The sequence below is a fragment of the Salmo trutta genome, chromosome 32 (genome assembly GCF_901001165.1).
Source record: "Salmo trutta chromosome 32, fSalTru1.1, whole genome shotgun sequence".
Classification (NCBI taxonomy): Eukaryota; Metazoa; Chordata; class Actinopteri; order Salmoniformes; family Salmonidae; genus Salmo; species Salmo trutta.
This window is the reverse complement of record NC_042988.1, coordinates 12,652,845-12,678,802: the sequence shown is the minus strand read 5'-3', so window position 1 is coordinate 12,678,802 and position 25,958 is coordinate 12,652,845. Positions and strand designations below refer to the sequence as shown.

Genomic DNA, 25,958 nt, shown 5'->3' with positions numbered 1-25,958 from the left:
AGTGATGTGTGCTTAGCACAGGCTGTAGCTGGATTCAGGTATCACCCAGTGTGTGATGGTGATGAGGGAAAGGGGAGGTTGGGTAATGCCTGCATGGTGTGGTAATACCAGATCAGTGGAGTCTAACCCCCGATGTCCTGTCACGGTGCTGGGACAAGCTGCAGGGCTCACCTCACCGGCCGCGCTGGCCTGTCAAATCCACCAGGCTTATGGCTGTCTGGCTCCTCTGCCTGTATGTACTGTATGTATGCAGGATTGTGTAGCGTATCCGGAGCCGTGACTGCTTGTCCCATTGTGTGTGTCTGTGTGTAGGCTTTCATGCTCTGATCCCTTCCTCTGCTCATCTCCCCCATGAGTCACTGTGTGTTTGGAGAGATCGAGAAAGATGACGTCATCCTCTCTCCTCTGTTCTGCTTTTCTTCCCTTTCCCCCACGGCCCTGTGGTGCGTGTTATTCATGGATCCAGCTAGAGTTCCATGGAGTTCTTCATGACATTCTACTTGTTGCAGAGGATGTAGTACAAGGACTTTAGCAGAGTCGTTTGCTCTAGTACTAAGCAACCCAGACAGGCCTGCCGGTGCAGTGGCGTAGTGAATGGAGCAGTATGTCAAAGTCCCACAGGAAGAGACAACCATCCCTAAGGGGACGCAGTCATCACTGTCCTATTCAACGCTGTGGATTCAGCACAGCAAAACACACTGTTGGCTTTCACACTCTACAGGTCTGTGCACTGGTATGTGGCAGCAGCCTTATCTATCCTGTGTAGAGATGTGTGTTATTTGAGTGTCTGAGGTGTTTGTTTGTGTATGTAGGAGCAGTGTGCAGCTCTACTGCCTCTCTCTCTGAGCAGCCCTGTGTAGCCATGCTGTAGTGGGAGAGTCGGTTCTGTTTAAGGGGTAGTCAGACGAGCGTGTGACAGACAAACAGACAGACAGACAGACAGGGTTGATGTGAGGAGAACGGGTGTGACACTGCCCTTCACAGGACGATGGGGCCTGTCTCACAGCCTGCCTGTCCCCATCAGCGTCACCCCTCCATCAGGCCCAGTCATAAACCCCCCTACCACCCACCCACCCTGACCCCGCTGGGGGCGCTCAGCCGCCTTCACACATGGTTACCAAAATACCCCCGTCACTCCAGTGACAGCAGCAACAAGTGAGGGAGGCGAGATTGGGCCAAGTTGGCCTGCAGCTGAGCTGACCACCAGAACGGGGATGGGACTAACTGACATCTCTGCCAGGAAACCGCCTGGAGGAAGGGGTGAGAACATGAAGTGAAGGGGTGAAGGGGTAAAGGGAGAGAGGGGAAGTGGAGAATGGAAAGGGTGAGAGAGCGACAGAGAGAGGGAAACGGACAGAGAGAGACAGAGGGGGGGGGAGAGATGCATGGATGGGTTTATTGGTATGTGCATTGTGCATGGGTCTAGGAAACAGGAATTGGAGGTTAAACGGAAGTGGCCGAAAATAACATGTGAAAGGGTCGTCCTGACTGACTAATTACTGTATTTGATTTTGTGTCGATTTTTTTTGTTATCGTGACCTTCTTCTCTCCTTTAGTCCTTTTAGGACTGTGGTTTAATTGAACAATCGAACAACAAATCCCAAAGTTCTCCAACCATCTCTGGCAATCAATGCAGCTCATGTCGGTTAAATCAAGATGAAAACTCAACAAAACACTATCTGTGTGACATTTAAAATGTTGTAGTCCACACACACCTGCGCCCAGGCATGTATACACACAGATCCCACACACACTCACCTTCTGTGTGCCTGCTTTAATGTGATGGAAGGGGATCAGAGAGCAACAGCTTGTCCTGCTGAGCCCTCAAGCTAATTATAGCTTCATGGAGGGTCGGCTAATGAAACACAAGATTACCCACACCCTTTGACCTTTAGTGCTCACAGCACTTCCCAAAAGGAGGCAGACCTGGAAACAATCTCCCATGTCCAACACATCGCCCCCTCCTCCCTCTTCCTTCTATCTGCTTTCTGTCTAAGAGAGATTCCCTCACGCACACGCACATCCTCAGAGTACCATGCAGCTCAGTCTGGTGGACTCTTAAAACAGAAGAAAACAACAAGGTATCAGTTCTCCTTTTGGTACGGGACTAAAATAGACTGAGTTGCCGTCTGTAGTTTTCTTGTCCCGTGAAGAAGCGGGAGGGACTTGGAAATGGGGAGGGACTTGGAAGCCATGGTGAGGTTAAAGAGTCCAGGATGAGGGTGAAATGTGATCTCGTAATTTATTGCCCCCGGCATCATCGATGTGGGGACTAGGGGGAGGGAGGGGAGGGTATTGGAGCAGGGGGAGGGGATGGGGAGCCCATGCAGGGTGGGTGGTCGTGTGGTGGTCCATGATGTTGTGAACTGCGTCCCAAGGGCACTATATTCCCTATATAGTGCACTGGACCCTTATCAAAAGTAGAGCACTATTTAGGGAATAGGGTGTCATTTGAGACGCAATCTTACTCCCTCTGTGAAGTGGTTCACACAGCCCCTTCACCTCTATATCACCTGTTAGGCTGGGGTCAAGTAGCCTAGCGTTGGGGCAGCATTGGGCCAGTAACCGAAAGCTTGCTGGTTGGAATCCCCGAGCTGACTAGGTGAAGAATTTGTTGATGTGCCTTTGAGCAAGGCATTTAACCCTCATTTCTCCAGGGTCACAGACAGTAATGGCTGACCCCTGGCCGTGACCCCACTCTCCAGTGTCAGGGGGAGTGGGATATGCAAAAAACACATTTCCAATTACACACGTGTGAAATAGGACAAATTATTATTGTACCACTGGTATCTGTTGAGTGAAGTAGGGCTTCTCTTCCCTCCAGCTGAACCAACAGACCGTCTTGGAGGTGGTTCATGTTTTACTATGCCCCGATGATTCCTGCCACTGTTTCTCACAACAACTGTATGCAAATGCCAAGAATTTATTGGAAAGGGGGGGGTGAAAAACAAACACATGCATTTATCCTTCCTTAGATTGTTTATGGCTCCCATGACACTGCCCCCGTGGTGGGGTGCCCTGGTAAAGCCAAGGCCTGTTTTCGCTGGTGACTGGAGGCAGTTTTCTTTTACGCCTGCTGTGCTTACCCTTTGATCTGGGTGGTCTGTGTACTGGTCCACAACACTCCATCTGTTACTGAGACGCTTTAACATGCTGTGCTGAGAATCCATAATGGACTAGGCATTTCATTATTTTCAACCAGGGATAATACCTTCTGACTTCAAAAGGTTGAAATTCAATGATGTGTAGGGTGTCCGCCCACTCTGCCCAGAGTGGGTGAAAACGCGCTTTGGTGAAATTTCACTTCCTTATGTTCTAAAATGCATTTTACCAGGACAAATATGTTCTGAGTCGTTCAGTGGGGTCTTTCCCTAACATATCACTAACATTATGTCCAAGAAGTCGGATTGTGTAACCTTTGAGGATTTTACATGTTGTGGTGGTCATATGAAAAGGTGTTTCCGTGGGTCTCAGAAAGCAAAATGAACGTGACACAAGCTGAATTAAAGGTAAAAGGCTTTGAAAATAAAAAGCTTGCGTTACACTCAGTACTCCGTTGACATTTCACAGAGATAGGCTTGTTTTTCTGAGAAATCGTGATGTCGCATCAGGCGTCGTCTGCTACTGCCTGTCAGGTGTAAGATGGATGGCTTTGCTCTGGGGGGATTTATCAGGTCTGTACAAGCATCTGCTGAGGTGGGGAGGGGCATACATACACACTCCTGGATGACCCTGTGACCTTCTTCCCTCCAAAAACACAAAGTAAAGTCTCAGAGTTTAGACTTATTCAAATAGAGAGGATTCACAAAAAGTTCAGATTCACAGAGTAGAGAGTGAGTGAGCTAGATTGAGTATCTTTCCGCCATTTAGTGGCACGATGGCTCATTATGTCTGATTTGCCTTCATGAAAACCACTTACAAGTCGATTCCCACTTTGTCTTTCAGTAAGGAAATGTACCTATTCATACACATTTGGAATAGTTAGTGTCACAGATGTCATTATTCCGTGTGTGTGTGTGTGTGTGTGTTATCTCACTCTATCTTAGTACACAGGTCCAAAAGGGATATTGGACAATATCTACTATACTGTACAGTGGTAGGTCTGGATGCCAGTTACAATGAACGTTTCTCCATTTCTTGACAGTAGGTATGGAGCCTCTTTGCCTGTCTCTGTCTTTCTATTTCTCTCTGTTTATCTCGCTCTCATTATCTCTGTCTCCCCAGTCTTATAGTCTGTAAGGATCCAGGGCTGCCCAGGAGTTACTGAGGGAGATAAGACTAATTAGAAGTGCACTGGGCTCTGCTGGTGCCTGTTGTCTGCCTCTCAAAAAGAAATGAATATACAAAGTTAATTAATTCCCCCTCCTGATAAGTTTTAATGTCACGTGCACAAGTACAGTGAAATGCCTTTCTTGCAAGCTCTTATTCTAACAGTGCAGTAATCAATATCCGTAGCACTGTCAAATAATGTAAAGTAGAACAAAACCACACGAGAAATAAAAATAAGAATAAGAAGAACACGAGAAAGAAAGTATTGGTCAATTCCAATACGATATGTGTGTGTGTGTGTGTGTGTGTGTGCGTGCGTGCGTGTTGGAGTGTCAATGTGAGTGTGTGTGAGGGAATGTGTCCTGTGAGTGTGCAAAAAGAACAATAACAAAATCTCATTTGCAGCTCTATTGTAGTTTGAAAATGTGTAAACTATTAAACTATTGAAAACATTAGCCAAAACAAAATGGTCTCCGCTCCCTCATAGCCCTATCATTAAACTGAGTGCTGCACTTCTAAACGGAAACAGTCCTCGTACGGCCTGCATTATATTACCATTTGTCTTGAGGAGAGACCGTGGGAGCCTTCACCACGCAGTTACACAATGTAAACTGGGAGCTGAATAATCAGACAAGGAAATATACATTTTGAACATGCATCTGATTATCATCCCAAAGGCCAAAGTCTTTGTGTTGCACAATGTTATGAATCTGTTAAAAATAGCATTGATTTTGTTATTTCTTCCGGCGGTCAGGTGTCAGAGCAAGCATGGGTCATCCATGGCACTGTGCTGGTACTAATGACCAAGCCTCCGGGGGCTTGGCTTGGTGAAAATGCCCACCATGTCCTCCATAACTGGTCTTCTGATGACAGGTTATTAATGCCTGCTGTCAGGACCAGTGTGGTTTAGCACAGCCCAGAGGGAGGTAAATCAGATCCATCTTTACCTGCCAGCAGCATAGGGACAGTCTGTGTTGAAAGTTTGTGTCCACAGTGTACACATCCATCCACGTAGGTGTAAACTCTCCTTGCCTCCTAGTTTTTGACTCTCCTGGCTTATGTAATCAAAGTTATATATCAGTCTCATCAATCTGTTTTATGTGGATGTGTTTGGAAAGAGAAAGTCAATGTGTTGCTAACGCTCTCTCTCTCTCTCTCTCTCTCTCTCTCTCTCTCTCTCTCTCTCTCTCTCTCTCTCTCTCTCTCTCTCTCTCTCGTTCACTCCAGGATGGCTCCAAGCAGAGGCAAGTGAGGCAGAAGAAGACTGTCTCCTTCAGCTCCATGCCCAACGACCGTAAGATCAACAGCACAGCCGCCTGCATGGCCTTCATGATGGAGGGCTGCGAGATGAAGAAGGTGCGCTCCAACTCACGCATGTACAACCGCTACTTCCTCCTTGACCCGGACATGCACTGGCTCCGCTGGGAGCCCTCCAAGAAGGACTCAGAGAAAGCCAAGTTGGAGATCAAGAGCATCAAGGAGGTCCGTCTGGGGAAGAAGACCCCTGTGCTGCGCAGCAATGGCCTGTCCGACCAGTTCCCAGACGAGTGTGCCTTCTCCATCATCTACGGGGACAACTATGAGTCTCTGGACCTGGTGGCCAGCACGGCTGATGTGGTCAGCACCTGGGTGATGGGCCTCCGCTACTTGGTCTCCTACGGGAGGCACACGGTAGATGTGGTTGAGCCTAGCCAGCCCAGCCTGAGGACCTCCTGGATCGGATCAGTGTTTGAGCTGGCTGACATGGAGAGGAATGGCCACATCGACCTGTTCAGGGCCACCCAGATCATCAAGGGGCTCAACCCGGGCATGAAAGAGTCCCGGATAGAGCTGAAGTTCAAGGAGCTCCAGAAGGCCAAAGACCAGTATGGGGAGGACATTGACATGGAAACCTTTGTGGAGGCCTACTGTGAGCTGTGCACGAGGCCAGAGATCTTCTTCCTGCTGGTGCAGTTCTCCAGCAACAAGGAGTACCTGGACAGCAAGGACCTGATGCTGTTTGTGGAGGTGGAGCAGGGCATGGAGGGCGTGACGGAGGACATGTGCCGGGACATCGTCCAGAAGTACGAGCCATCCGCCGAGGGCCGGCAGAAGGCCAGCCTCTCCATTGATGGCTTCACGCACTACCTCCTCTCCTCAGAGTGTCACATTTTTGACCCCCAGCACAAGCGGGTGTGCCAGGACATGAGCCAGCCGCTCTCCCACTACTACATCAACTCTTCGCACAACGCCTCCCTCCTAGAGGACCACTTCTGGGGCTCCTCCGACATCAGCAGCTACATCCGGGCCCTGAAGATGGGCTGCCGCAGCCTGGAGGTCATTGTGTGGGACGGCCCGGACAATGAACCTGTGGTCTACGTGGGGAACTCGGTGGCATCTCAGCTAGCCCTCTGCAAGGTCTTGGATATTATAAACCAGTATGCATTTGAGAGCTCTGAGTACCCCCTCATCGTCTGCCTGGTGACACACTGCTGCATCCCCCAGCAGAGGGTCATGGCCCAGCACATGAAGAAGATCCTTGGAGACAAGCTGTACTTGGATGCCCCCAGCTCAGAGGACCACTACCTACCCTCCCCAGAGGAACTCAAGGGTAAGATCCTGCTGAAGGGCAAGCGGCTGCCCCCAAACTACCCCGAGTCAGAGGGGGAGGTGACTGATGAGGAGGAGGGTCTGGAGATGTCCAGGAGGGTGGGGGCAGACGATAAGGACCATCTCAATGGCCTTAGCTGCAAACGGCTGAGGCTGTGTAAGGAACTGTCAGACCTGGTCTCCCTCTGTAAGTCAGTGCAGTTCAGGGACTTTGACATCTCCAAGAGGGATCAGAAATACTGGGAGATGTGCTCTTTCAATGAGGTTGACGCCAACAGGTTCGCCAACGAGTTCCCCGAGGACTTTGTGTGCTACAACAAGCGCTTCCTCTCCAGGGTGTACCCCACTCCGATGCGGATCGACGCCAGTAACATGAACCCCCAGGACTTCTGGAAGTGTGGTTGCCAGATTGTAGCCATGAACTACCAGACCCCGGGCCTGATGATGGACCTCAACCTGGGATGGTTCAGGCAGAATGGGAACTGTGGCTACGTGTTGCGGCCAGCCATCATGAGGGAGGAGGTGTCATACTTCAGTGCCAACGCCAGGGAATCCCTGCCAGGGGTGTCCGCCCAGCTTCTCCACATCAAGGTGATCAGCGGGCAGAATCTGCCCAAGCCCAGGGGCTCCGCTGCAAAGGGAGACGTGGTGGAACCCTACATCTATGCAGAGATCCACGGCATCCCGGCCGACTGTGCTGAGCAGAGGACCAAGACGGTCTCTCAAAACGGAGACAACCCCGTCTTTGACGAGAGCTTTGAGTTCCAGATCAACCTGCCGGAGCTGGCTGCACTACGCTTCGTAGTGCTGGACGATGACTACATCGGAGACGAGTTCATCGGCCAGTACACAATCCCCTTTGAATGTCTGCAGCCGGGCTACAGGCACGTCCCCTTGCAGTCGCTGACAGGGGAGTTCCTACCCAATTGCACCCTGTTCGTACATGTGGCCATCACCAACAGAAGGGGAGGGGGCAAGGCCCACAAGAGAGGCCTGTCGGTGAGGAAGGGCAAGAAGGCTCGTGAGTACACCTCCAGCAAGACCACCGGTATCAAGGTGGTAGACGAGCTCTTCAGAGCATCCACCCAGCCTCTGAGGGAAGCCACAGACCTCCGGGAGAACGTCCAGGTAAAGTACTTAACATTCATTATATGTACAAACTTTTATAAATTCTTTGAAGGAGCATTAAAGGCAGGCACTTTCCCTTGCATACATTACATCTGGAAATGACATCAAGTTGGGTGATGTGGAGATATTAAGCAGTCCTGATTGCCTCTCAGGCTGCATTTCCATAATGGAATACGATAAAACTGTTCAATCATTCCACGAGAGATAGAAGGAGACACCAATTAGGAGTGAGGGAGCCTGGGAAGAAATAGTATAGCACAATTAGTAGCTAGACAGGTGCCCCCTTAACACCTCACTGAATAGGAACAAAACGTTGTTGAGGTGACTCTCAGCTCGTTCTCTGTTTATCGCTCCGATGGATAGAGAAACGTTGCTAATTGTGTTGTATTTACATGGTGTAAAAGGCAGGAGCCATAAATGAGAATGTCAGTAAAGCTGGACAATATAAAGGCTTGTGTAAAGGGTCATCATTAAGTGGCTGATGGTCTGTGTTAGGCTCTGTGAGCACCCTTATGAAACCCCCACAGAAATGATAAATGACAAACCAGTCATGTTTCATAATAGTTTATGAACCCCCCCCCTTCTCCCTCTAACATCACCGCTGAGATTATAAGTAGCCATCAATTTATGTTTTGCAATAGTTTATATTTAGATGTTTGTCAGGAGAGGATGGCAGTTCGAGTACAGCTTGTAATTGTTGTTGTCATGATTGAAGGACGTAAAATGAAGCTTTTCTCTGTCTTATCTGGTCTACTGTCTGTCTGTGTGAGGATAAAGATGGGAAGTGAGGAGGCTTTACACGCCCTGTATACTTTGTACATCAGCTGTCTGTTTTAGACTGGCAGGCCTCTTGTCCTGTCTGACAGATTTGAGAATAGACTATTTCTCTGGATACTTTGAACTTCATCAGGGTCAGACGTCGACTCATAGTTTGTTGACATTACTTTATATCCCAGGTAGGTTATGGGCTTTTTAACTCCATCAACAACACTTGATTTGCCCGAGGAATGGAATGGACCTGGTTCCTTAATAAACCAACTGCCACAGCTCTTGGAAAATAAAAGCTGATTATAAAAATGTGAAAACACGGAGCATCATAAAACTCATTATACATTTCTCTATTTGTGTCTGTCCTCTATTCTTTCTTAGCTCCATTTCTACTATCTTTCTTAATTGGATTTCCTTCTTTACTACAGTAGCTCATGAGCACTTATTGTTTCATGTGAGGGATTTAGGCCTATTTCAAATCATTTCAAACGGACAGTAGTTTAGGCTGCATAGTCATAGGATTTGAATCTTCTGTTTCCGTCTATCGCTTAGCACTGTAGTTGCATCAACTGGACAATAGCTCTCTTTTTTCTGAAGAAGGATGTTTTCTTAATTAATATTTCTGCAATGATAGTTTGTTATGAATGGCGTTCATGCAAATATGTTTCTCAAGGGTTGAGACGATAGTTTACATAAAGGAGAACTGCAGTGCACACCCAGAGCTAGGTCTCAGGGGAATTCAGAACAGTACTTATTATGAAGATTGGCAGCAATTTTTACACGGTCTCTCCAAGAGCTGAAAAAGCTATTGTAGTACCAGTAAATAACAAATGTAACAAATGTATGATTATTAGATGTTGTGTTTGTTAGCGAAAGAAGGAAACTAGGTCGCTATGTATCCTCAGTCTGTGATCGGTATGAACCCAGGTACATAGAGCTACCTACTTTCTCAGCTCCCAGATGCTCTGTTTTCAAATCACTATCCCAGATATCAGCACGATTGACTCCTGATCTCAGGTACTATACTTGGTAATCCTCTCAGAGCTTTTAGGACTGTCTCCAGACCTGTTGTTCTGTCTCAGCCTAAACCCAGCATCGCTGGAGAGCTGTGGTAGGTAGGTCTGTTCTCCCACCAGCCAACCTCAATCTAGGCCTAAGAGCCAAGACCACAATAACTAAGCAGGGGATGTGATTAGAGATCCTGTGGCATGCTGTCATACATTTTTCATTTGTGGAAATTGATGCAGATGATCTTGACTCTCTATTTTCCAAAAAGGGTGTTTCATTTACCCAGGCACTGTTACAGACTGAAAATTAATACTGTAATTTTGGGGAATAGTTTTCCTTATAGTGTTGGTACGGATGTGATAAGTGGAGGGTAATTTGCAGGCAAATGACCGGATACAATCTATACCAGTAAATACTATGTTTAGAGAATTTTTTTCTTGTGAAAAGCAGCTGGACATATTTGGGGACTCGATACAAGCCTCATGCAGTTGTTAAATGTAGATGGAAGCAAGATTCCTGACACAGATACTGTCAGCTAATAATTTTGTCACACTTTATTTGGATAGAGATTTTCCATCTCTAGATGCTCTACAGATGGGCATACTAACTGCTTGCTGAGGTTGCGGTTAGGTTGAGGTTTAGAAAAAGGATTAGGGTAAGGGTTAAGGTAAGGGCTAGGGTTAGGGTAAGGACTGCATTTAGGGTTAGGAGAAGGGTTAAGGATAGGGTTAGAGCCAGGTTAGTAGATAGTTCATCTCTAGATGCTCTACAGACTATCCAAATAAAGTGTCACCAAGTCATTTTATTTCAAATCTGTGCTTGTGTGTGAGTCAGAAGATGTGATTACACAATGTTCAAAATAGGCCAGTGACAATGACTCAGTCTAAGCTAGCACCCCCACATTAAATCAGGGGGGTTTATACTAAGCATGGAAATGATACACAAGCGAGACATGTTAGTTGTGACGTTTTTATGTGAATGCAGGAGCTATTCATTTTTCTATCCTAATACAAGGTTTTAGAAGACAATTACGATTAGGCAACTGGTACAGCAGGTGACCAGATCTGTGTGTGTGTGTGATGGTGTTTTTGCCAGCATGCACAGCAGCTGCCCTTCTTCCTGAAAGGGAAATAAATGTAAAATGTCCATCTCCCTCAGAGGAACAGCGATAGAAACGGGCAAACAGCCTTTTCAATAGACTGAAAAGAGAGGCCTCGGGCTTGATGTTGAGATGGATGGCGTCATAACGCACTGTGGTTGGGATCAATGCTTTCTTGTAGATGGTCTCCCCAAATGGACCCTGCCTGTACCTGTAGTATACAGTTGAAGTCTGAAGTTTACATACACCTTAGCCAAATACATTTAAACTCAGTTTTTCACAATTCCTTAGATTTAATCCTAGTAACAATTCCCTGTCTTAGGTCAGTTAGGATCACCACTTCATTTTAAGAATGTGAAATTTCAAAATAATAGTAGAGAGAATGATTTATTTCAGCTTTTATTTCTTTCATCACATTCCCAGTGGGTCAGAAGTTTACATACACTCAATTAATATTTGGTAGCATTGCCTTTAAATTGTTTAACTTGGGTCAAATGTTTCAATAAGTTGTGAATTTTGGCCCATTCCTCCTGACAGAGCTGGTGTAGCTGAGTCAGGTTTGTAGGCCTCCTTGCTCGCATACACTTTTTCAGTTCTGCCCACAAATTTTATATAGGATTGAGGTCAGGGCTTTGTGATGGCCACTCCAATAACTTGACTTTGCTGTCCTTAAGCCATTTTGCCACAACTTTGGAAGTATGCTTGGGGTCATTGTCCATTTGGAAGACCCATTTGCAACCAAGCTTTAACTTCCTGACTGATGTCGTGAGATGTTGCTTCAATATATCCACATACTTTTCCTTCCTCGTGATGCCATCTATTTTGTGAAGTGTACCAGTTCCTCCTGCAGCAAAGCACCCCCACAACATGATGCTGCCATCCCCGTGCTTCATGGTTGGGATGGTGTTCTTCGACTTGCAAGCCTCCCCCTTTTTCCTCCAAACATAACGATGGTTATTATGGCCAACAGTTCTATTTTTGTTTCATCAGACCAGAGAACATTTCTCCAAAAAGTACGATCTTTGTCCCCATGTGCAGTTGCAAACCGTAGTTTGGCTTTTTTATGGCGGTTTTGGAGCAGTGGCTTCTTCCTTGCATAGCGGCCTTTTAGGTTATGTCGATATAGGACTCGTTTTACTGTGGATATAAATACTTTTGTACCTGCTTCCTCCAACATCTTCACAAGGTCCTTTGCTGTTGTTCTGGGATTGATTTGCACTTTTATGCACCAAAGTACATTCATCTCTAGGAGACAGAACGCGTCTCCTTCCTGAGCGGTATGACGGCTGCGTGGTCCCATGGTGTTTATACTTGCGCACTACTGTTTGTACAGATGACCGTGGTACCTTCAGGCGATTGGAAATTGCTCCCAAGGATGAACCAGACTTGTGGAGATCTACAATTATTTTTCTGAGGTCTTGGCTGATTTCTTTTTCCCATGATGTCAAGCAAAGAGGCACTGAGTTTGAAGGTAGGCCTTGAAATACATCCACAGGTACACCTCCAATTGACACAAATGATGTCAATTAGCCTATCAGAAGCTTCTAAAACCATGACATCATTTTCTGGAATTTTCCAAGCTGTTTAAAGGCACAGTGAACTTAGTGTATGTAAACTTCTGACCCACTGAAATGGTGATACAGTGAATTATAAGTGAAATAATCTGTCTGTAAACAATTGTTGGAACAATTACTTGTGTCATGCACAAAGTAGATGTCCTAACCGACTTGCCAAAACTATAGTTTGTTAACAAGAAATTTGTGGAGTGGTTGAAAAATTACTTTTAATGACTCCAACCTAAGTGTATGTAAACTTCCGACTTCAACTGTAAGTGAAGGTATAGTTTGTGGTGATAGGGGCAGGATGGCAAAGAGACGAGGGGAGCCCCATCCCATTGGATGATATTACCACCTGTAGAGGAGACCAGAGCTGGCAGCTGGAAGCGTCACACAGTGTAGTCTGGGCTCCAATAAAGAGCCTCCTCTCCCCTGAGACACACAGCCACTGACTCACACAGGACAGAGTAAAGAAGGGAGACTTAAAGTAGACTTCAAGTCTTCCTCACAAAGGCCTGTGTTGAGGGTGCATGGTAATGAGAGAAACCTCAGCACACACTGTCACAGCACCAAATAGCACCATAATAGCACCAAAATAGCACCACAATAGCACCACAATAGCAGACCCATTCATGTGTAAATGCATACATGCTGATTGATACTGTATAGTGCAATGTTTTCATTTTATTTTTATTTTATCCCCTTTTCTCCCCAATTTCGTGATATCCAATTGCGATCTTGTCTCATCGCTGCAACTCCCCAACGGGTTCGGGAGGCGAAGGTCGAGTCATGCGTCCTCCGAAACATGACCCGGCGAAACCGCGCTCCTTAACACCCTCCCGCGTAACCCGTAAGCCAGCTGCACCAATGTGTCGGAGGAAACACCGTTCAACTGACGACCCAAGTCAGCCTGCAGGCGCCCCGGCCCGCCACAAGGAGTCACTAGAGCGTGATGAGCCAAGTAAAGCCCCTCCGGCCAAACCCTCCCCTAACCCAGACGACGCTGAGCCAAATGTGCGCCGCACTATGGGACTCCCGGTCACAGCCGGTTGTGACACAGCCTGGGACTGTTGCGCCACTCGGGAGTATAGTGCAGTCTTTTAATTAAAATGTTGGCCATACACGTAAACACACACAAGCCACTCTAGCCAGCTGTAAGTCACTCTGGATAAGAACATCTGTTAAATTACATTATTAGTTATTTTTTGGCCTACAGTCACACCCCGTAATACGCATGGAATGGTATTTTTATTTATTTTCACCTTTATTCACTTGTATTAAGAAATGCATTATCACACTTCAGTGACCTCTGACAGAGAGTGATTGATCATCTCAAATAACTACTTTCCAAGGTGATCTACTCTAAACAATAGCAGAGTGAAGTGTGTACCTCTCACAGGGGATTGGAGAGGAGGAAAGTGGGAGAGGAGACTGGCAGTTACAGAGAGGCTCTGTAGGAGTGGCAGGAAATCCATTCAGGTTCTTTAGGATTTAACTCTCCCTTTCCTTTGTGTGTGCATGCCTTTACGTGGACATGTTTGTGTGTGTATGCGCATACACTGTATGTGTGTGTTTGAGACATAGAGAGAGAAATGGGACAAACACCAAATTGAGACTGCATGCATAATTCTGAAAAAATATCCTCCATGTGCAATGTAAAACACCAAATAATGCATGCAGAGCAGAATTAGGCCGATACCCGCTAATTATCAAAATCCGGAAAAGAGCCGTTAAATTCTACAACCACCTAAAAGGAAGTGATTCCCAAACATTCCATAACAAAGCCATCACCTACAGAGAGATAAACCTGGAGAAGAGATGAGCCTGGGGCTCTGTTCACAAACACAAACAGACCCCACAGAGCCCCAGGACAGCAACACAAATAGACCCAACCAAATCATGAAAAAACAAAAAGATAATTACTTGACACATTGGAAAGAATTAACAAAAAAGCCTTGCTATTGAGAAAGACAGGCTATATGCACACTGCCCACAAAATGAGGGGGAAACTGAGCTGCACTTCCTAACCTCCTGCCAAATGGATGACCATATTAGAGATACATATTTACCTCAGATTACACAGATCCACAAATAATTTGAAGACAAACCAGATTTTGTTAAACTCTCATATCTACTTGGTGAAATACCACAGTGTGTCATCACAGCAGCAATATTTGTGACCTGTTGCCACAAGAAAAGGGCAACCAGTGAAGAACAAACACCATTGTAAATACAACCCATATTTATGTTTATTTATTTTCCCTTTCGTACCTTAACTTAACTATTTGCACATCGTTACAACACTGTATATAGACATGATATGACATTTGAAATGTCTTTATTCTTTTGGAACTTCTGTGAGTGTAATGTTTACTGTTTTTGTTTATTTCACTTTTGTTTATTATCTACTTCACTTGCTTTAGCAATGTTAACATATGTTTCCCATGCCAATAAATCCCTTGAATTGAATTGAGAGAGAGCGAAAGAGAGAGATGTAGAGAGAGGGGGAGACGGAGAGAGAGGAAGAGAAAGTAAGAGAGAGGGGAACAAAAACAGCAGTGAAACCAGACACGCAGTTCTCATTTGGGGAATGTAATGTTGGAGGGGTAGGGGAGTAAGGGATGAGGATAATTAAAAACAGTGGCTAGCTGTTCTGTTTGGTTCTGTGGCCCTGCCTGCAGTCTGGATACAGTATGGAGTTTATAGAGAAACAACCAGTCACACAGTGGCGTGTACTCACACAAACATACAGAGACAGACATAGAAATGTACTATGCGCACACACAGGCAAACAGAAACGCACGCACGCACAAACACACACATACTCTTCCGCAAACACACACACACAGGCACGTTTACACACGCACATCTCACACACGCACACATGTCATCCCCTTTTCCTATTCAACAGTAAAAGCCGCTCTCCTTGGCTGTGCTTCCTCAGCCGGAGGGTGTTAATAGCTTTAGTTGAGGCTGTGTGTGCAGACAGATGCCTATGTCCAGGAAGGTCGGCCCACAAAATGACAGCCATCCTCCAGGGGGAGAAAAGAGCCTTTCTCCTGGGCCGGAGGTCCTGCAGGGGACACAGCCCCGTTCCCACACTGCCTGGCCTACACTGCTTGGTTTGTTGACCGTTTCCCAAATACCATCACCACACACTCTTCCTCCCTCAGTCTGTTGTTTCTCACCCTCCTTCTTTTATTATCTTTCTCTTTTTTCTCCCTCTTTTCCTCTTTCTCTTATGACTGATTTTCCCCACTAGTCTCTCTTCCTCCCCTCCCTCCCTTCTCCCTTCTCTATCCCTCTCTTCCCTCTCTATCCCTTTCTTCCCTCTCTATCCCTCTCTTCCCTCTCACTCTATCTTTCCAATTTTGGTCTCTGTTTTTCATCCCTCATTGCTTTTTTTCTTTCCCTGTTTATTTGGGTGGGCCAGTGAATGGTGATATACTGTGTGAATAGCCTGGTGGGCCTGAATCAGGGCTCAGATTCCCATGCTGGAGAGAACAATGCTGGGCTGTGATGTGAACAGTCACGCAGGGCTGGAGGTGCAGGAAGAGAAGCAGGCGTTGTGGCAGGGCCAGAACCAGGACCAGGCCAGGGGAAGTGAGAGGAGAGAGGCTGAGAGCAGAGCAAGGCCAGGCAGCCTGCGGTGGAGGCTCCAGGGCCGCGTTGCACCACTGAACGAGAAGGTTGTGATGTCATGGTAACCGCTGGGTTCACTAATGAACACAAACGCAATCAGGACTGTTCTTTCTCTCCTGAGGTTTTCTCTGACCTGAGGAGAGTATCAGGATACGGTTGACCACATTTATCTCATGTGTAGAGTACGGTCTTGTGGGACATTTTGGTCACAATGATTATTGTTTTTTAAGTTGCTGTGGGCAATGTAGTAATAATGGTAAACTTGTCCCATGATCATCATAGAATCAACGACACATCCTCTCTGTGTTTGAATTGGACCTTGGGTCGGCTACCTTACAATCCCTTTCAATATTTACAGATTCCGTGATGCTAACCCTCATCCATGATCCTCTCTGTTTATTTACCAGAATGCCATGGTGTCGTTCAAGGAGCTGTGTGGTCTGACGCCGGCGGCCAACATGAAGCAGTGTATCCTGACCGTGTCCACGTGGCTGATGAACAGCGAGCGAGCGCTCAGGGTCACCGTGGACCTGAGTCAAGCCTACCCCACCATGGAGGCCCAAGGGCCCGTCCCCGAGCTGCTCCGCAAGGTCCTCAACGCCTACGACATGGTACTCTATAGCAGCGCCACATAGGCATAACATACACTACAGAGCTACCATTCTGTTGAGGTCTATTGTTGTGTTCAGAGAGATACACTTTGTGGGTAAATGCCGAACGAGTAACGCAAGCGCAACGTTCATTGACGGTTAATAGGCGTGTGAACGTTATTCACGGAAAAGGTGCTATGAAATGAAAACGCATCACAACCTGGTAAGGTGACATGTTACAACACCCTTGTGCGCTATACAGTCTTAAGAGTCTGTTGCAAACTAATGCCTTGAAATAATATTATCAGTGTTGGAAAATGTTCTAAATTGTTAGCACATTATGACACAGCAAGGCAGCATGCCGTAGATGACCTCCACCACAGGGAGTGAACAAACCATTTACTATAGCTACTGCAGCGCTGTGATAAGCACTAATTAATCCCGGAGCAGTTCACCCTGCTGCGCTTCCGCACTGCATCCCATCATGCCCTGTGCCTCCCCAAGCCGTCACTCTCCATCCTGGCTGCTGTCTGATCTGTGATAACAACCAGCTTATCCATTATTCACCAGGCACCTACTGGTACAGGCCAACACAGGGGTGGTTCAAGTCCCCCCCCAGCGCTCAGTGAAAGTCAACACCCCACTATTCCCCCCCCCCCTGATGGAGATTGCTTTGACCTATTGAACTGGGTCATCAGAGAGGAACTGTTGTGGTGTTGTAGCTACATAACATTACTGTTCATATCCCAGTCACTCCTATTGCTGACACCTAGAGTGCAACAGCCTCATATAAGTTCCATAGCTGAGTCTCTAAATATGATTAAGAGCGTGCTTGTCTTTGAGTACCTCTTATGGCCCCCGTACATTACATTCACATGTGAAGGGCTTAATGAAGAGCCTAAATGAAGGGCCTAAAAATAATTCCACTGCTGTTCCATTGCAACATTCCTGTGCTCCCTGCCTCCCAGCGTTAGCTAGCAGAGTCCCGACAGCTGAGGAGATGAATCTACAGTGAGGCTGAGTGTGTCTGAGACAGAGGCTGCCTGTCCTGAGCACAGGGTCAGTCAGCTGAGTGTTACTGTGTGCTTCCAAAGATTAGTCCATTGGCACACGCCCCACTCTCAAGAACAGAGGCTCCAGTATGTATCCGTTTGTGTGTATCCGTTTGTGTGTGTGTGTGTGTGTGTGTGTGTGTGTGTGTGTGTGTGTGTGTGTGTGTGTGTGTGTGTGTGTGTGTGTGTGTGTGTGTGTGTGTGTGTGTGTGTGTGTGTACCAGCCCTAGCCATTAAGACATTAATGGTTGTCCTCACGTGGGCTGGTTGGACGCAGGCGCCGTAACCTGGGAGTGAACTGAGCATCAGCAGATTGGAACTCTGTGGTCAACGCCCCTGAGGCCAGGCCAGAGAGACCCAGCTCAGCCTGAGCCAATGGGAGCCAGCCCCCTGTCCTGTCTGCTGACCAATATGATCCCAGAGCCAGTGGCCCTGTACAAGCCCACACACAGTGGCCTGCTTCTTGTCTCTGTTCTCTTAACTAAAGTGTGAAACTTCATTAGTGTTCTCCTGACTGCTGGGTCAGGCCAGCTGCTTCTCACTGTCCGTGGGAGGGAGAGGCTGTAAAAGCAGAAGGTTTTCAGTTCAGGTCACAGGGTTGGGGATTGGAACTGGGCTAAAGCTTTAAGGCTGGCTCAATGCTTCCAGGAACACAGGTAGAGGACCAGATGGGGCTGCATCACAACATGGCACCCTATTCCCTATGTAGTGCACTACTTTTGGCCAGAGCCCAATGGGCCCTGGTCAAAAGTAGTGCACTAAATATGGAACAGGGTGTCATTTTGAATGCAACCAGACTGTTCTCACCTCCCGTTCTCACCTTTTGTCTGACTCTGTGTGTGGGGGGTGCATGTGTTTTGTCTGACTCTGTGTGTGTGTGTGTGTGTGTGTGTGTGTGTGTGTGTGTGTGTGTGTGTCTGTGTGTCTGTGTGTGTCTGTGTCTGTGTGTGTGTGTGTGTGTGTCTGTGTGTGTGTGTGGGTGGGTGGGTGCATGTGTTTTATTCTGACCGTGTGTGTGTGGGTGCATGTGTTTTGTCTGACTCTGTGTGTGTGTGTGTGTGTGTGGGTGCATGTGTTTTGTCTGACTCTGTGTGTGTGTGTGTGTGTGTGTGTGTGTGTGTGTGTGTGTGTGTGTGTGTGTGTGTGTGTGTGTGTGTGTGTGTATGTATTTTGTCTGTCTCTATCTCTGTGTGTGGGTGTGTGTGTGTGGGTGTGGGTGTATGTATTTTGTCTGTCTCTATCTCTGTGTGGGTGTGGGTGTGTGGGTGTATGTATTTTGTCTGTCTCTATCTCTGTGTGTGGGTGTGTGTGTGTGTGTGTGTGTGTGTGTGTGTGTGTGTGTGTGTGTGTGGGTGTATGTATTTTGTCTGTCTTGATCTTTGTGTGTGTGTGTGTGTGTGTGTGTGTGGGTGTATGTATTTTGTCTGTCTCTATCTCTGTGTGTGTGGGTGTGATTCCTAGGGTCTGGCCATAGCAGAGGGAGAAAAAAGTTTATAAAGAGCCATTGATCAAAGGACTTTGAGAAATGTTGACATACCCTCTTTTTCTTCCATCGAATGTCTCAGAAGTATTTCCCTTTAGACTTTGTTATTCATTATTCCTATGGTATGCCCCCATGTTTGGCTACGCGTACATTCAATGATAATTCTGTGTTATTCTTTACTAAGAGGTAGTGTTTCCATTGTCCTGTTTAGCCTTGTCTATAGTGGGACTTATGACATAAGAAGTCCCTCTCCGACACAGGAATTGCTTGATACTGTACGACCTCACTTCCTCTTGCGTAATCTTGTCCCCTGTTTATTTCTCTATAGATGATTCAGACGAGCCGGACGCTGATTGAGTCAGCTGATGTGGTCTACTCCAAGCTTACACAAGCACAGCGGGCAGGTAAGGCTTTGTAGTATTCACTTTACCAGTGACATAGCCTGGTAAAGTGCTGTCTCCTAAGATCAGCAAGACAGCACAAACAGATCTTGGACCAGTCTATGCTATGCCACGGGTCAGGAGCTTCACCAAACCCAGACAAACATCGGCATAACACTGCCCACCCTCACTCCCATCCCAAACTAGTCTCTGATCAGTCTTTCTATTAAATTTTTTTTACCAGGTAAATTGACTGAAAACACATTCTCATTTACAGCAATGACCTGGGGAATAGTTACAGGGGAGAGGAAGGGGGATGAATGAGCCAATTGGAAGCTGGGGATGATTAGGTGGACATGATGGTATGAAGGCCAGATGGGAATTTAGCCAGGACACCAGGGTTAACACCCCTACTCTTACAATAAGTTCCATGGGAGCTTTAGTGACCACAGAGAGTCAGAACACCCATTTTAAAATCCCATCTGAAAGACAGCACCCTACACAAGGCAATGAGATGTTCTATAACACCACTTCCAGCAGCATCTGGTCTCTCATCCAGGGACCGACCAGGACCAACCCTGCTTAGCTTCAGAGAAAAGCCAGCAGTGGAATGCAGGATGGAATGCTGCTGGCCCAGGAGATAGAAATACATGTGGGGATTTCATCATAGTCACTGTCATTGCTATTGCTGTCGTCATCCAGTAATTTACCATTTATCTTCAGGGACTCAGACCTGGGTAGTTAACACGTCAGTCGGCATGTGAATTCACTCACCAAGCAAGACGGCATTGAATGGAACAAGAGGAGTGAATAAACTGAATTATTCCCTTAAAAAGAGCAGAGAGGACAGGAAGGACAGTAATAGATAGAGAGATAGAATGAGGGAGAGAATGGAAGCAGGGAATCGTCAATACTGTTTTTTTTTTAATGGCTTGTGGACAATAGCGGTGACTAAGGCTTTTGGTGTGTGGTTGTAATTGACTATAATGAGATCTTTTAAGTACAAAATGGCTCCAAATTAGGGGGCCAATGATTGTCTTTCTCCTGGCTCCCCATCCTCTGCGTGGGGCTGTAATTGCAGGTTGCCCCACTGCAGTACTGAGTGGCTGCAGACAGAAAGTCGGCTGCAGACAGACAGTGCTCCTAAATGGCAGAGAAGATAAGATAAAGATGCATCAGGATTCCTGATTTATCATCATTATGTTTGTTTACCTACAGTATTTGTATCCGCCCGCCTCTGAAGGCGAGACATAACACAGATAGTACATTCTGCACTGGTAAGCTCATGGATATTAAACAGATGCACGTAAACAAGCAGCAAGTGCACACGTGTACACCTCCTAACGTATTTATTTGGACAGTGAAGCAGCCTGTAGGGAGGAGGTCAAAGACCTGGCAGTGTGGTGCCAGGACAGCAACCTCTCCCTCAACGTCACCAAGACAAAGGAGCTGGTCGTGGACTACAGGAAACGGAGGGGCAGCCCGCCCCCATCCACATCGATGGAGCTGTAGTGGAGCTGATCGTGGACTACAGGAAACGGAGGGGCAGCCTGCCCCCATCCACATCGATGGGGCTGTAGTGGAGCTGATTGTGGACTACAGGAAACGGAGGGGCAGCACGCCCCCATCCACATCGACGGGGCTGTAGTGGAGCTGATCGTGGACTACAGGAAACGGAGGGGCAGCCCGCCCCCATCCACATTGATGGGGCTGTAGTGGAGCTGATCGTGGACTACAGGAAACGGAGGGGCAGCCTGCCCCCATCCACATCGATGGGGCTGTAGTGGAGCTGATCGTGGACTACAGGAAACGGAGGGGCAGCACGCCCCCATCCACATCGACGGGGCTGTAGTGGAGCTGATCGTGGACTACAGGAAACGGAGGGGCAGCACGCCCCCATCCACATCGACGGGGCTGTAGTGGAGCTGATCGTGGACTACAGGAAACGGAGGGGCAGCACGCCCCCATCCACATCGATGGGGATGTAGTGGAGCTGATCGTGGACTACAGGAAACGGAGGGGCAGCACGCCCCCATCCACATCGATGGGGCTGTAGTGGAGCTGATCGTGGACTACAGGAAACGGAGGGGCAGCACGCCCCCATCCACATCGATGGGGATGTAGTGGAGCGGGTCGAGAGTTTCAAGTTCCTCCACATCACTAAGTAATTAACATGGGTCACACAAACCAACACAGTTTTGAAGAGGGCACTACAACTTCCCTTCCCCCTCAGGAGGTTGAAAAGGTTTGGCCTGGGTCCTCAGATCCTCCAAAAGTTCTACAGCTGCAACATTGAGAGCATCTGGACTGGCTGCATCACCGTTTGGTATGGCAACTGCAAGGCACCCGACCGCAAGGCGCTACAGAGGGTGGTCTGTACGGCCCAGTACATCACTGGTGTCGAGCTCCCTGCCATCCAGGACCTCTATACCAGGTAGTGTTAGAGGAAGGCCCAAAAAATTGTCAAAGACTCCAGCTTTGTTACAGAGGCATAAATATCATCCTCCCCAAAAATGCTAACCTCCTCTGTTAATGGTAATGGTGAGAGGTTCGCATGTCTTGGGGGTTTGATATAAAATGCTACCCTCCTCTGTTAATGGTAATGGTGAGAGGTTCGCATGTCTTGGGGGTTTGATCTTTGAGCTTCTGTAACTTTCTCACTCATCATTATTCACGATTCATTCAGGATTATCTGTAATCATGGTAGTATCCACATTCATTTATTAGTCTTTAGAAACACATTCTATTCTTATTTACAATAAAAGTTACTCCAAAATAACACAATACATTATTTACCATTCATTTCTATTGGGCACAGCATAATCCAAAACACAACTATAACAAACTGCAAATGCATCCAACAACGTTGTAGTCACACGCTTGATGTAGTCAGTGTTTGTTAAGAATATGAGACCAAATGCAAACATTTTGACTAAATTGAAGACACTGTAAGTGAATTTGTCTAAATATTTATGACTAGATACATGAAGTGCATTCATTTCTAAATGGTAAAACAGATATATATGAAAATACCTTTACATAAAAGGCGACATTCTGTACTATAGTACATACAATACCAAAATGCTGGAGTATAGAGACAAATGAAATGTTGTAGCTTCACTGGCCAAATAAATGCGTAGGAGAGTGTACAGTATATATTTCTATATAGTGCCTTCAGAAAGTATTCGCACCCTTTGACTTTTTCCACATTTTGGTGTGTTACAGCCTGAATTCAGAATGAATTACATTGAGATTTGGTGTTTTTAGAAAGTTTTACAAATAGATTACAAATGAAATGTCTGGAGTCAATAAGTATTCAACCTCTTTGTTATGACAAGCCTAAATAAGTAAAAATGTGCTTAACAAGTGACATAATAAGTTGTATGGACTCACTCTGTGTACAATAATAGTGTTTAGCATGATTTTTGAATGACTACTTCCTCTCTGTACCCCACATACAATTATCTGTCAGGTCCCTCAGTCGAGCAGTGAATTTCAAACACAGATTCAACCAAGACCAGGGAGGTTTTTCCAATGCCTCGCAAAGAAGGGCACCTATTAGTAGATGAAAAAAGCAGACATTGAATATCCCTTTGAGAATGGTGAAGTTATTAATTACACTTTGAATGGTGTATCAATATACACAGTCACTACTAAAATACAGGCGTCCTTCCTAACTCAGTTGCCGGAGAGGAAGGAAACCACTCAGGGATTTCACCATGAGGCCAATGGTGACTTTAAACAGTTACAGAGTTTAATGGCTGTGATAGGAGAAAACTGAGGATGGATCAACAACATTGTAGTTACTCCACAATACTAACCTAAATGACAGCGTGAAAAGGAGGAAGCCTGTACAGAATAAAATTATTCAAAAACTTACATCCTGTTTGCAACAAGGCACTAAAGTAATACTGCAAAAAAAAAGTGGCAAAGAAATGAACTTTATGTCCTGATGACAAAGTGTTATGTTTGGGGCAAATCCAACACAACACATCACTGAGTACAACTTTCATATTTTCAAGCATGGTGGTGGCTGCATCATGTTATGGGTATGCTTGTCATTGGCAAGGACTAGTGAGTTTCTTTGGATAAAAAGAAACGGAATAGAGCTAAGCACAGGCAAAATCCTAGAGGAAAAGTTGCTTTCCAACAGACACTGGGAGACAAATTCACCTTTCAGCAGGACAATAACCTAAAATACAAGGCCAAATATACACTGGAGTTGCGTACCAAGACACCATTGAATGTTTGTAAGTGGCCTAGTTACAGTTTTGACATAAATCGGCATGAAAATCTATGGCAAGACTTGAAAATGGGTGTCTAGCAATGAATGATCAACAAGCAACTTGACAGAGCTTGAATAATTAAAAAAATGTATAATGTGCATATTGTGCAATCCAGGTGTGCAAAGCTCTTAGAGACTTACCCAGAAAGACTCACAGCTGTAATTACTGCCAAAGGTGATTCTAACATGTATTGACTCAGGTGTGTGAATACTTATGTAAATGAGATATTTCTGTATTTAATTTTCAATAAATGTGCAAAGATTTCTAAAAACATGTTTTCACTTTGCCATTATGGGGTATTGTGTGGATATGGGTGCGAAAAAATATACATTTCATCCATTTTTTATTCAGGCTGTTACATAACAAAATGTGGGAATAAATCAAGGGGTTTGAATACTTTCTGAAGGCACTTATATATACACATAATATTCAGAATGAACTGTGGATGGAATGAAAAATATCCATATGTTAACAGAACCAGGCAGAGACAGGGTTTACACACGTAGAGACACACAGGACTGTCTTACTGAAGACACACTCTGTGGTAAAGCTAGACCTGTGTGTGTGTGTGTGTGTGTGTGTGTGTGTGTGTGTGTGTGTGTGTGTGTGTGTGTGTGTGTGTGTGTGTGTGTGTGTGTGTGTGTGTGTGTGTGTGTGTGTGTGTGTGTGTGTGTGTGTGTGTGTGTGTGTGTGTGATGGCTGGTTCTTCTATCCTTGTGGGGACCTAAAATCCCCCAAAGTCTCCACAAGGACCGTAAAACAAGCAAAATTCTCCCTCGTGGGGACATTTCCCACATCCCCATGAGGACAAAGGCTATTTTAAGCTTAGGTTTAGAGTTAGGGTTACAATTAGTCTTAGGTTTAGAATTAGGTTAAGGGTTTAGTGGTTAGGGTTACGAGTTAGGTTTGGATTAGGGTTACGGGTTAGGGAAAATAAGATTTTGAATGGAAATTAATTTTAGGTCCCCTACAGTGTGTGTGTGTGTGTGTGTGTGTGTGTGTGTGTGTGTGTGTGTGTGTGTGTGTGTGTGTGTGTGTGTGTGTGAGAGAGAGTGTGTAAGAGTGATACTGAGATGGTTGGGGGACTTTCAAAGAATTCAGCAGACACTGAAGCCACATGCGAGCCTGCACCCCACAGGCCTCCCCTCACACACAGTAGCAGGCTCATGCCCATGTCCAGCCACCTCCATGTGGGCAGCACCATGTCCCTGTGCCAGTGTTGTGCTTCCCTTTTACCCAGGGATGGAGCATGAAAGCTGGGCTTGAATCCGAATGCACTCCCCCGCTCCTCCATAGAACAGCCCCATAAGAAGCCCTGGGCTAAGCATGGCTGAAACCCCACCAGTAACTGCACAGCTATACAGTCACACAGCTGTGTGTTGGTGTCAGTAGTGGGATGTCAAGGGGTGGGTTATGTAATAAGAAAACATTGGGGGTGGGGGAACGGGAAAAAAAAGAACCTCTAGGGGCCCTCAGCCTCATGTCAAACATAACACTTTCTCTAACACCCAGCTCCCTCCCTCACCCTCCTCCACCCCACCCTTCACCCAGCCCAGTCGTAAAAAGACATGTCCTGCAGCCATCCCATGTCTCTGCATCCCAGCTCATGCTTTCTGACAAGGGGGCTGTTTTGGTATTGCTTGGCCAGACGGAACAAAATGGAATGGAAAAATAAAAAGTGCATGGCGAAGGAGCTACAAACACAGGAAGCTGAAGCAGCTTTATGTTCCTGTGACACACATGGCTGGGCTCTCAGCAGCCCCACGGAGACACAACACGTGGGTTTGTGCCCATAGGCGACGTTGTTGCCGGTGATGTCTGGTGAGGACCTGCCTACAAGCCCTCAGTCCAGCCTCTCTCAGCCTATTGCGGACAGTCTGAGCACTGATGGAGAGATTGTGCGTTCCTGGTGTAACTCGGGCTGTTGTTGTTGCCATCCTGTACCTGTCAGCAGGTGGGATGTTTGGCTGTACCGATCCTGTGCAGGTGTTGTTACACGTGGTCTGCCACTGCGAGGACGATCAGCTGTCCGTCTTGTCTCCCTGTAGTGCTGTCTTAGACATCTCACAGTACGGACATTGCAATTTATTGCCCTGGCCACAGCTGCA

General features: G+C 46.5%; 1 protein-coding gene across 3 annotated transcripts in view; it reads left to right on the top strand.

Annotated features, from left to right (window-relative positions):
* The window catches only part of LOC115171114 (inactive phospholipase C-like protein 2), an 83,052-nt gene that overhangs the window by 42,598 nt on the left and 14,496 nt on the right, over positions 1-25,958 (top strand). The window contains exons 1-4 of one of the 3 annotated variants that reach the window (XM_029727628.1): positions 1,211-1,260; positions 5,497-7,986; positions 16,467-16,670; positions 19,513-19,588. In XM_029727628.1, the coding sequence (XP_029583488.1) occupies positions 5,551-7,986; positions 16,467-16,670; positions 19,513-19,588 (2,716 nt within the window). In that variant the 5' untranslated portion in view covers positions 1,211-1,260; positions 5,497-5,550. Of the gene's footprint in view, positions 1-1,210; positions 1,261-5,496; positions 7,987-16,466; positions 16,671-19,512; positions 19,589-25,958 lie in introns of those variants that run through there. The other 2 variants (XM_029727627.1, XM_029727626.1) reach the window with 2 other exon arrangements.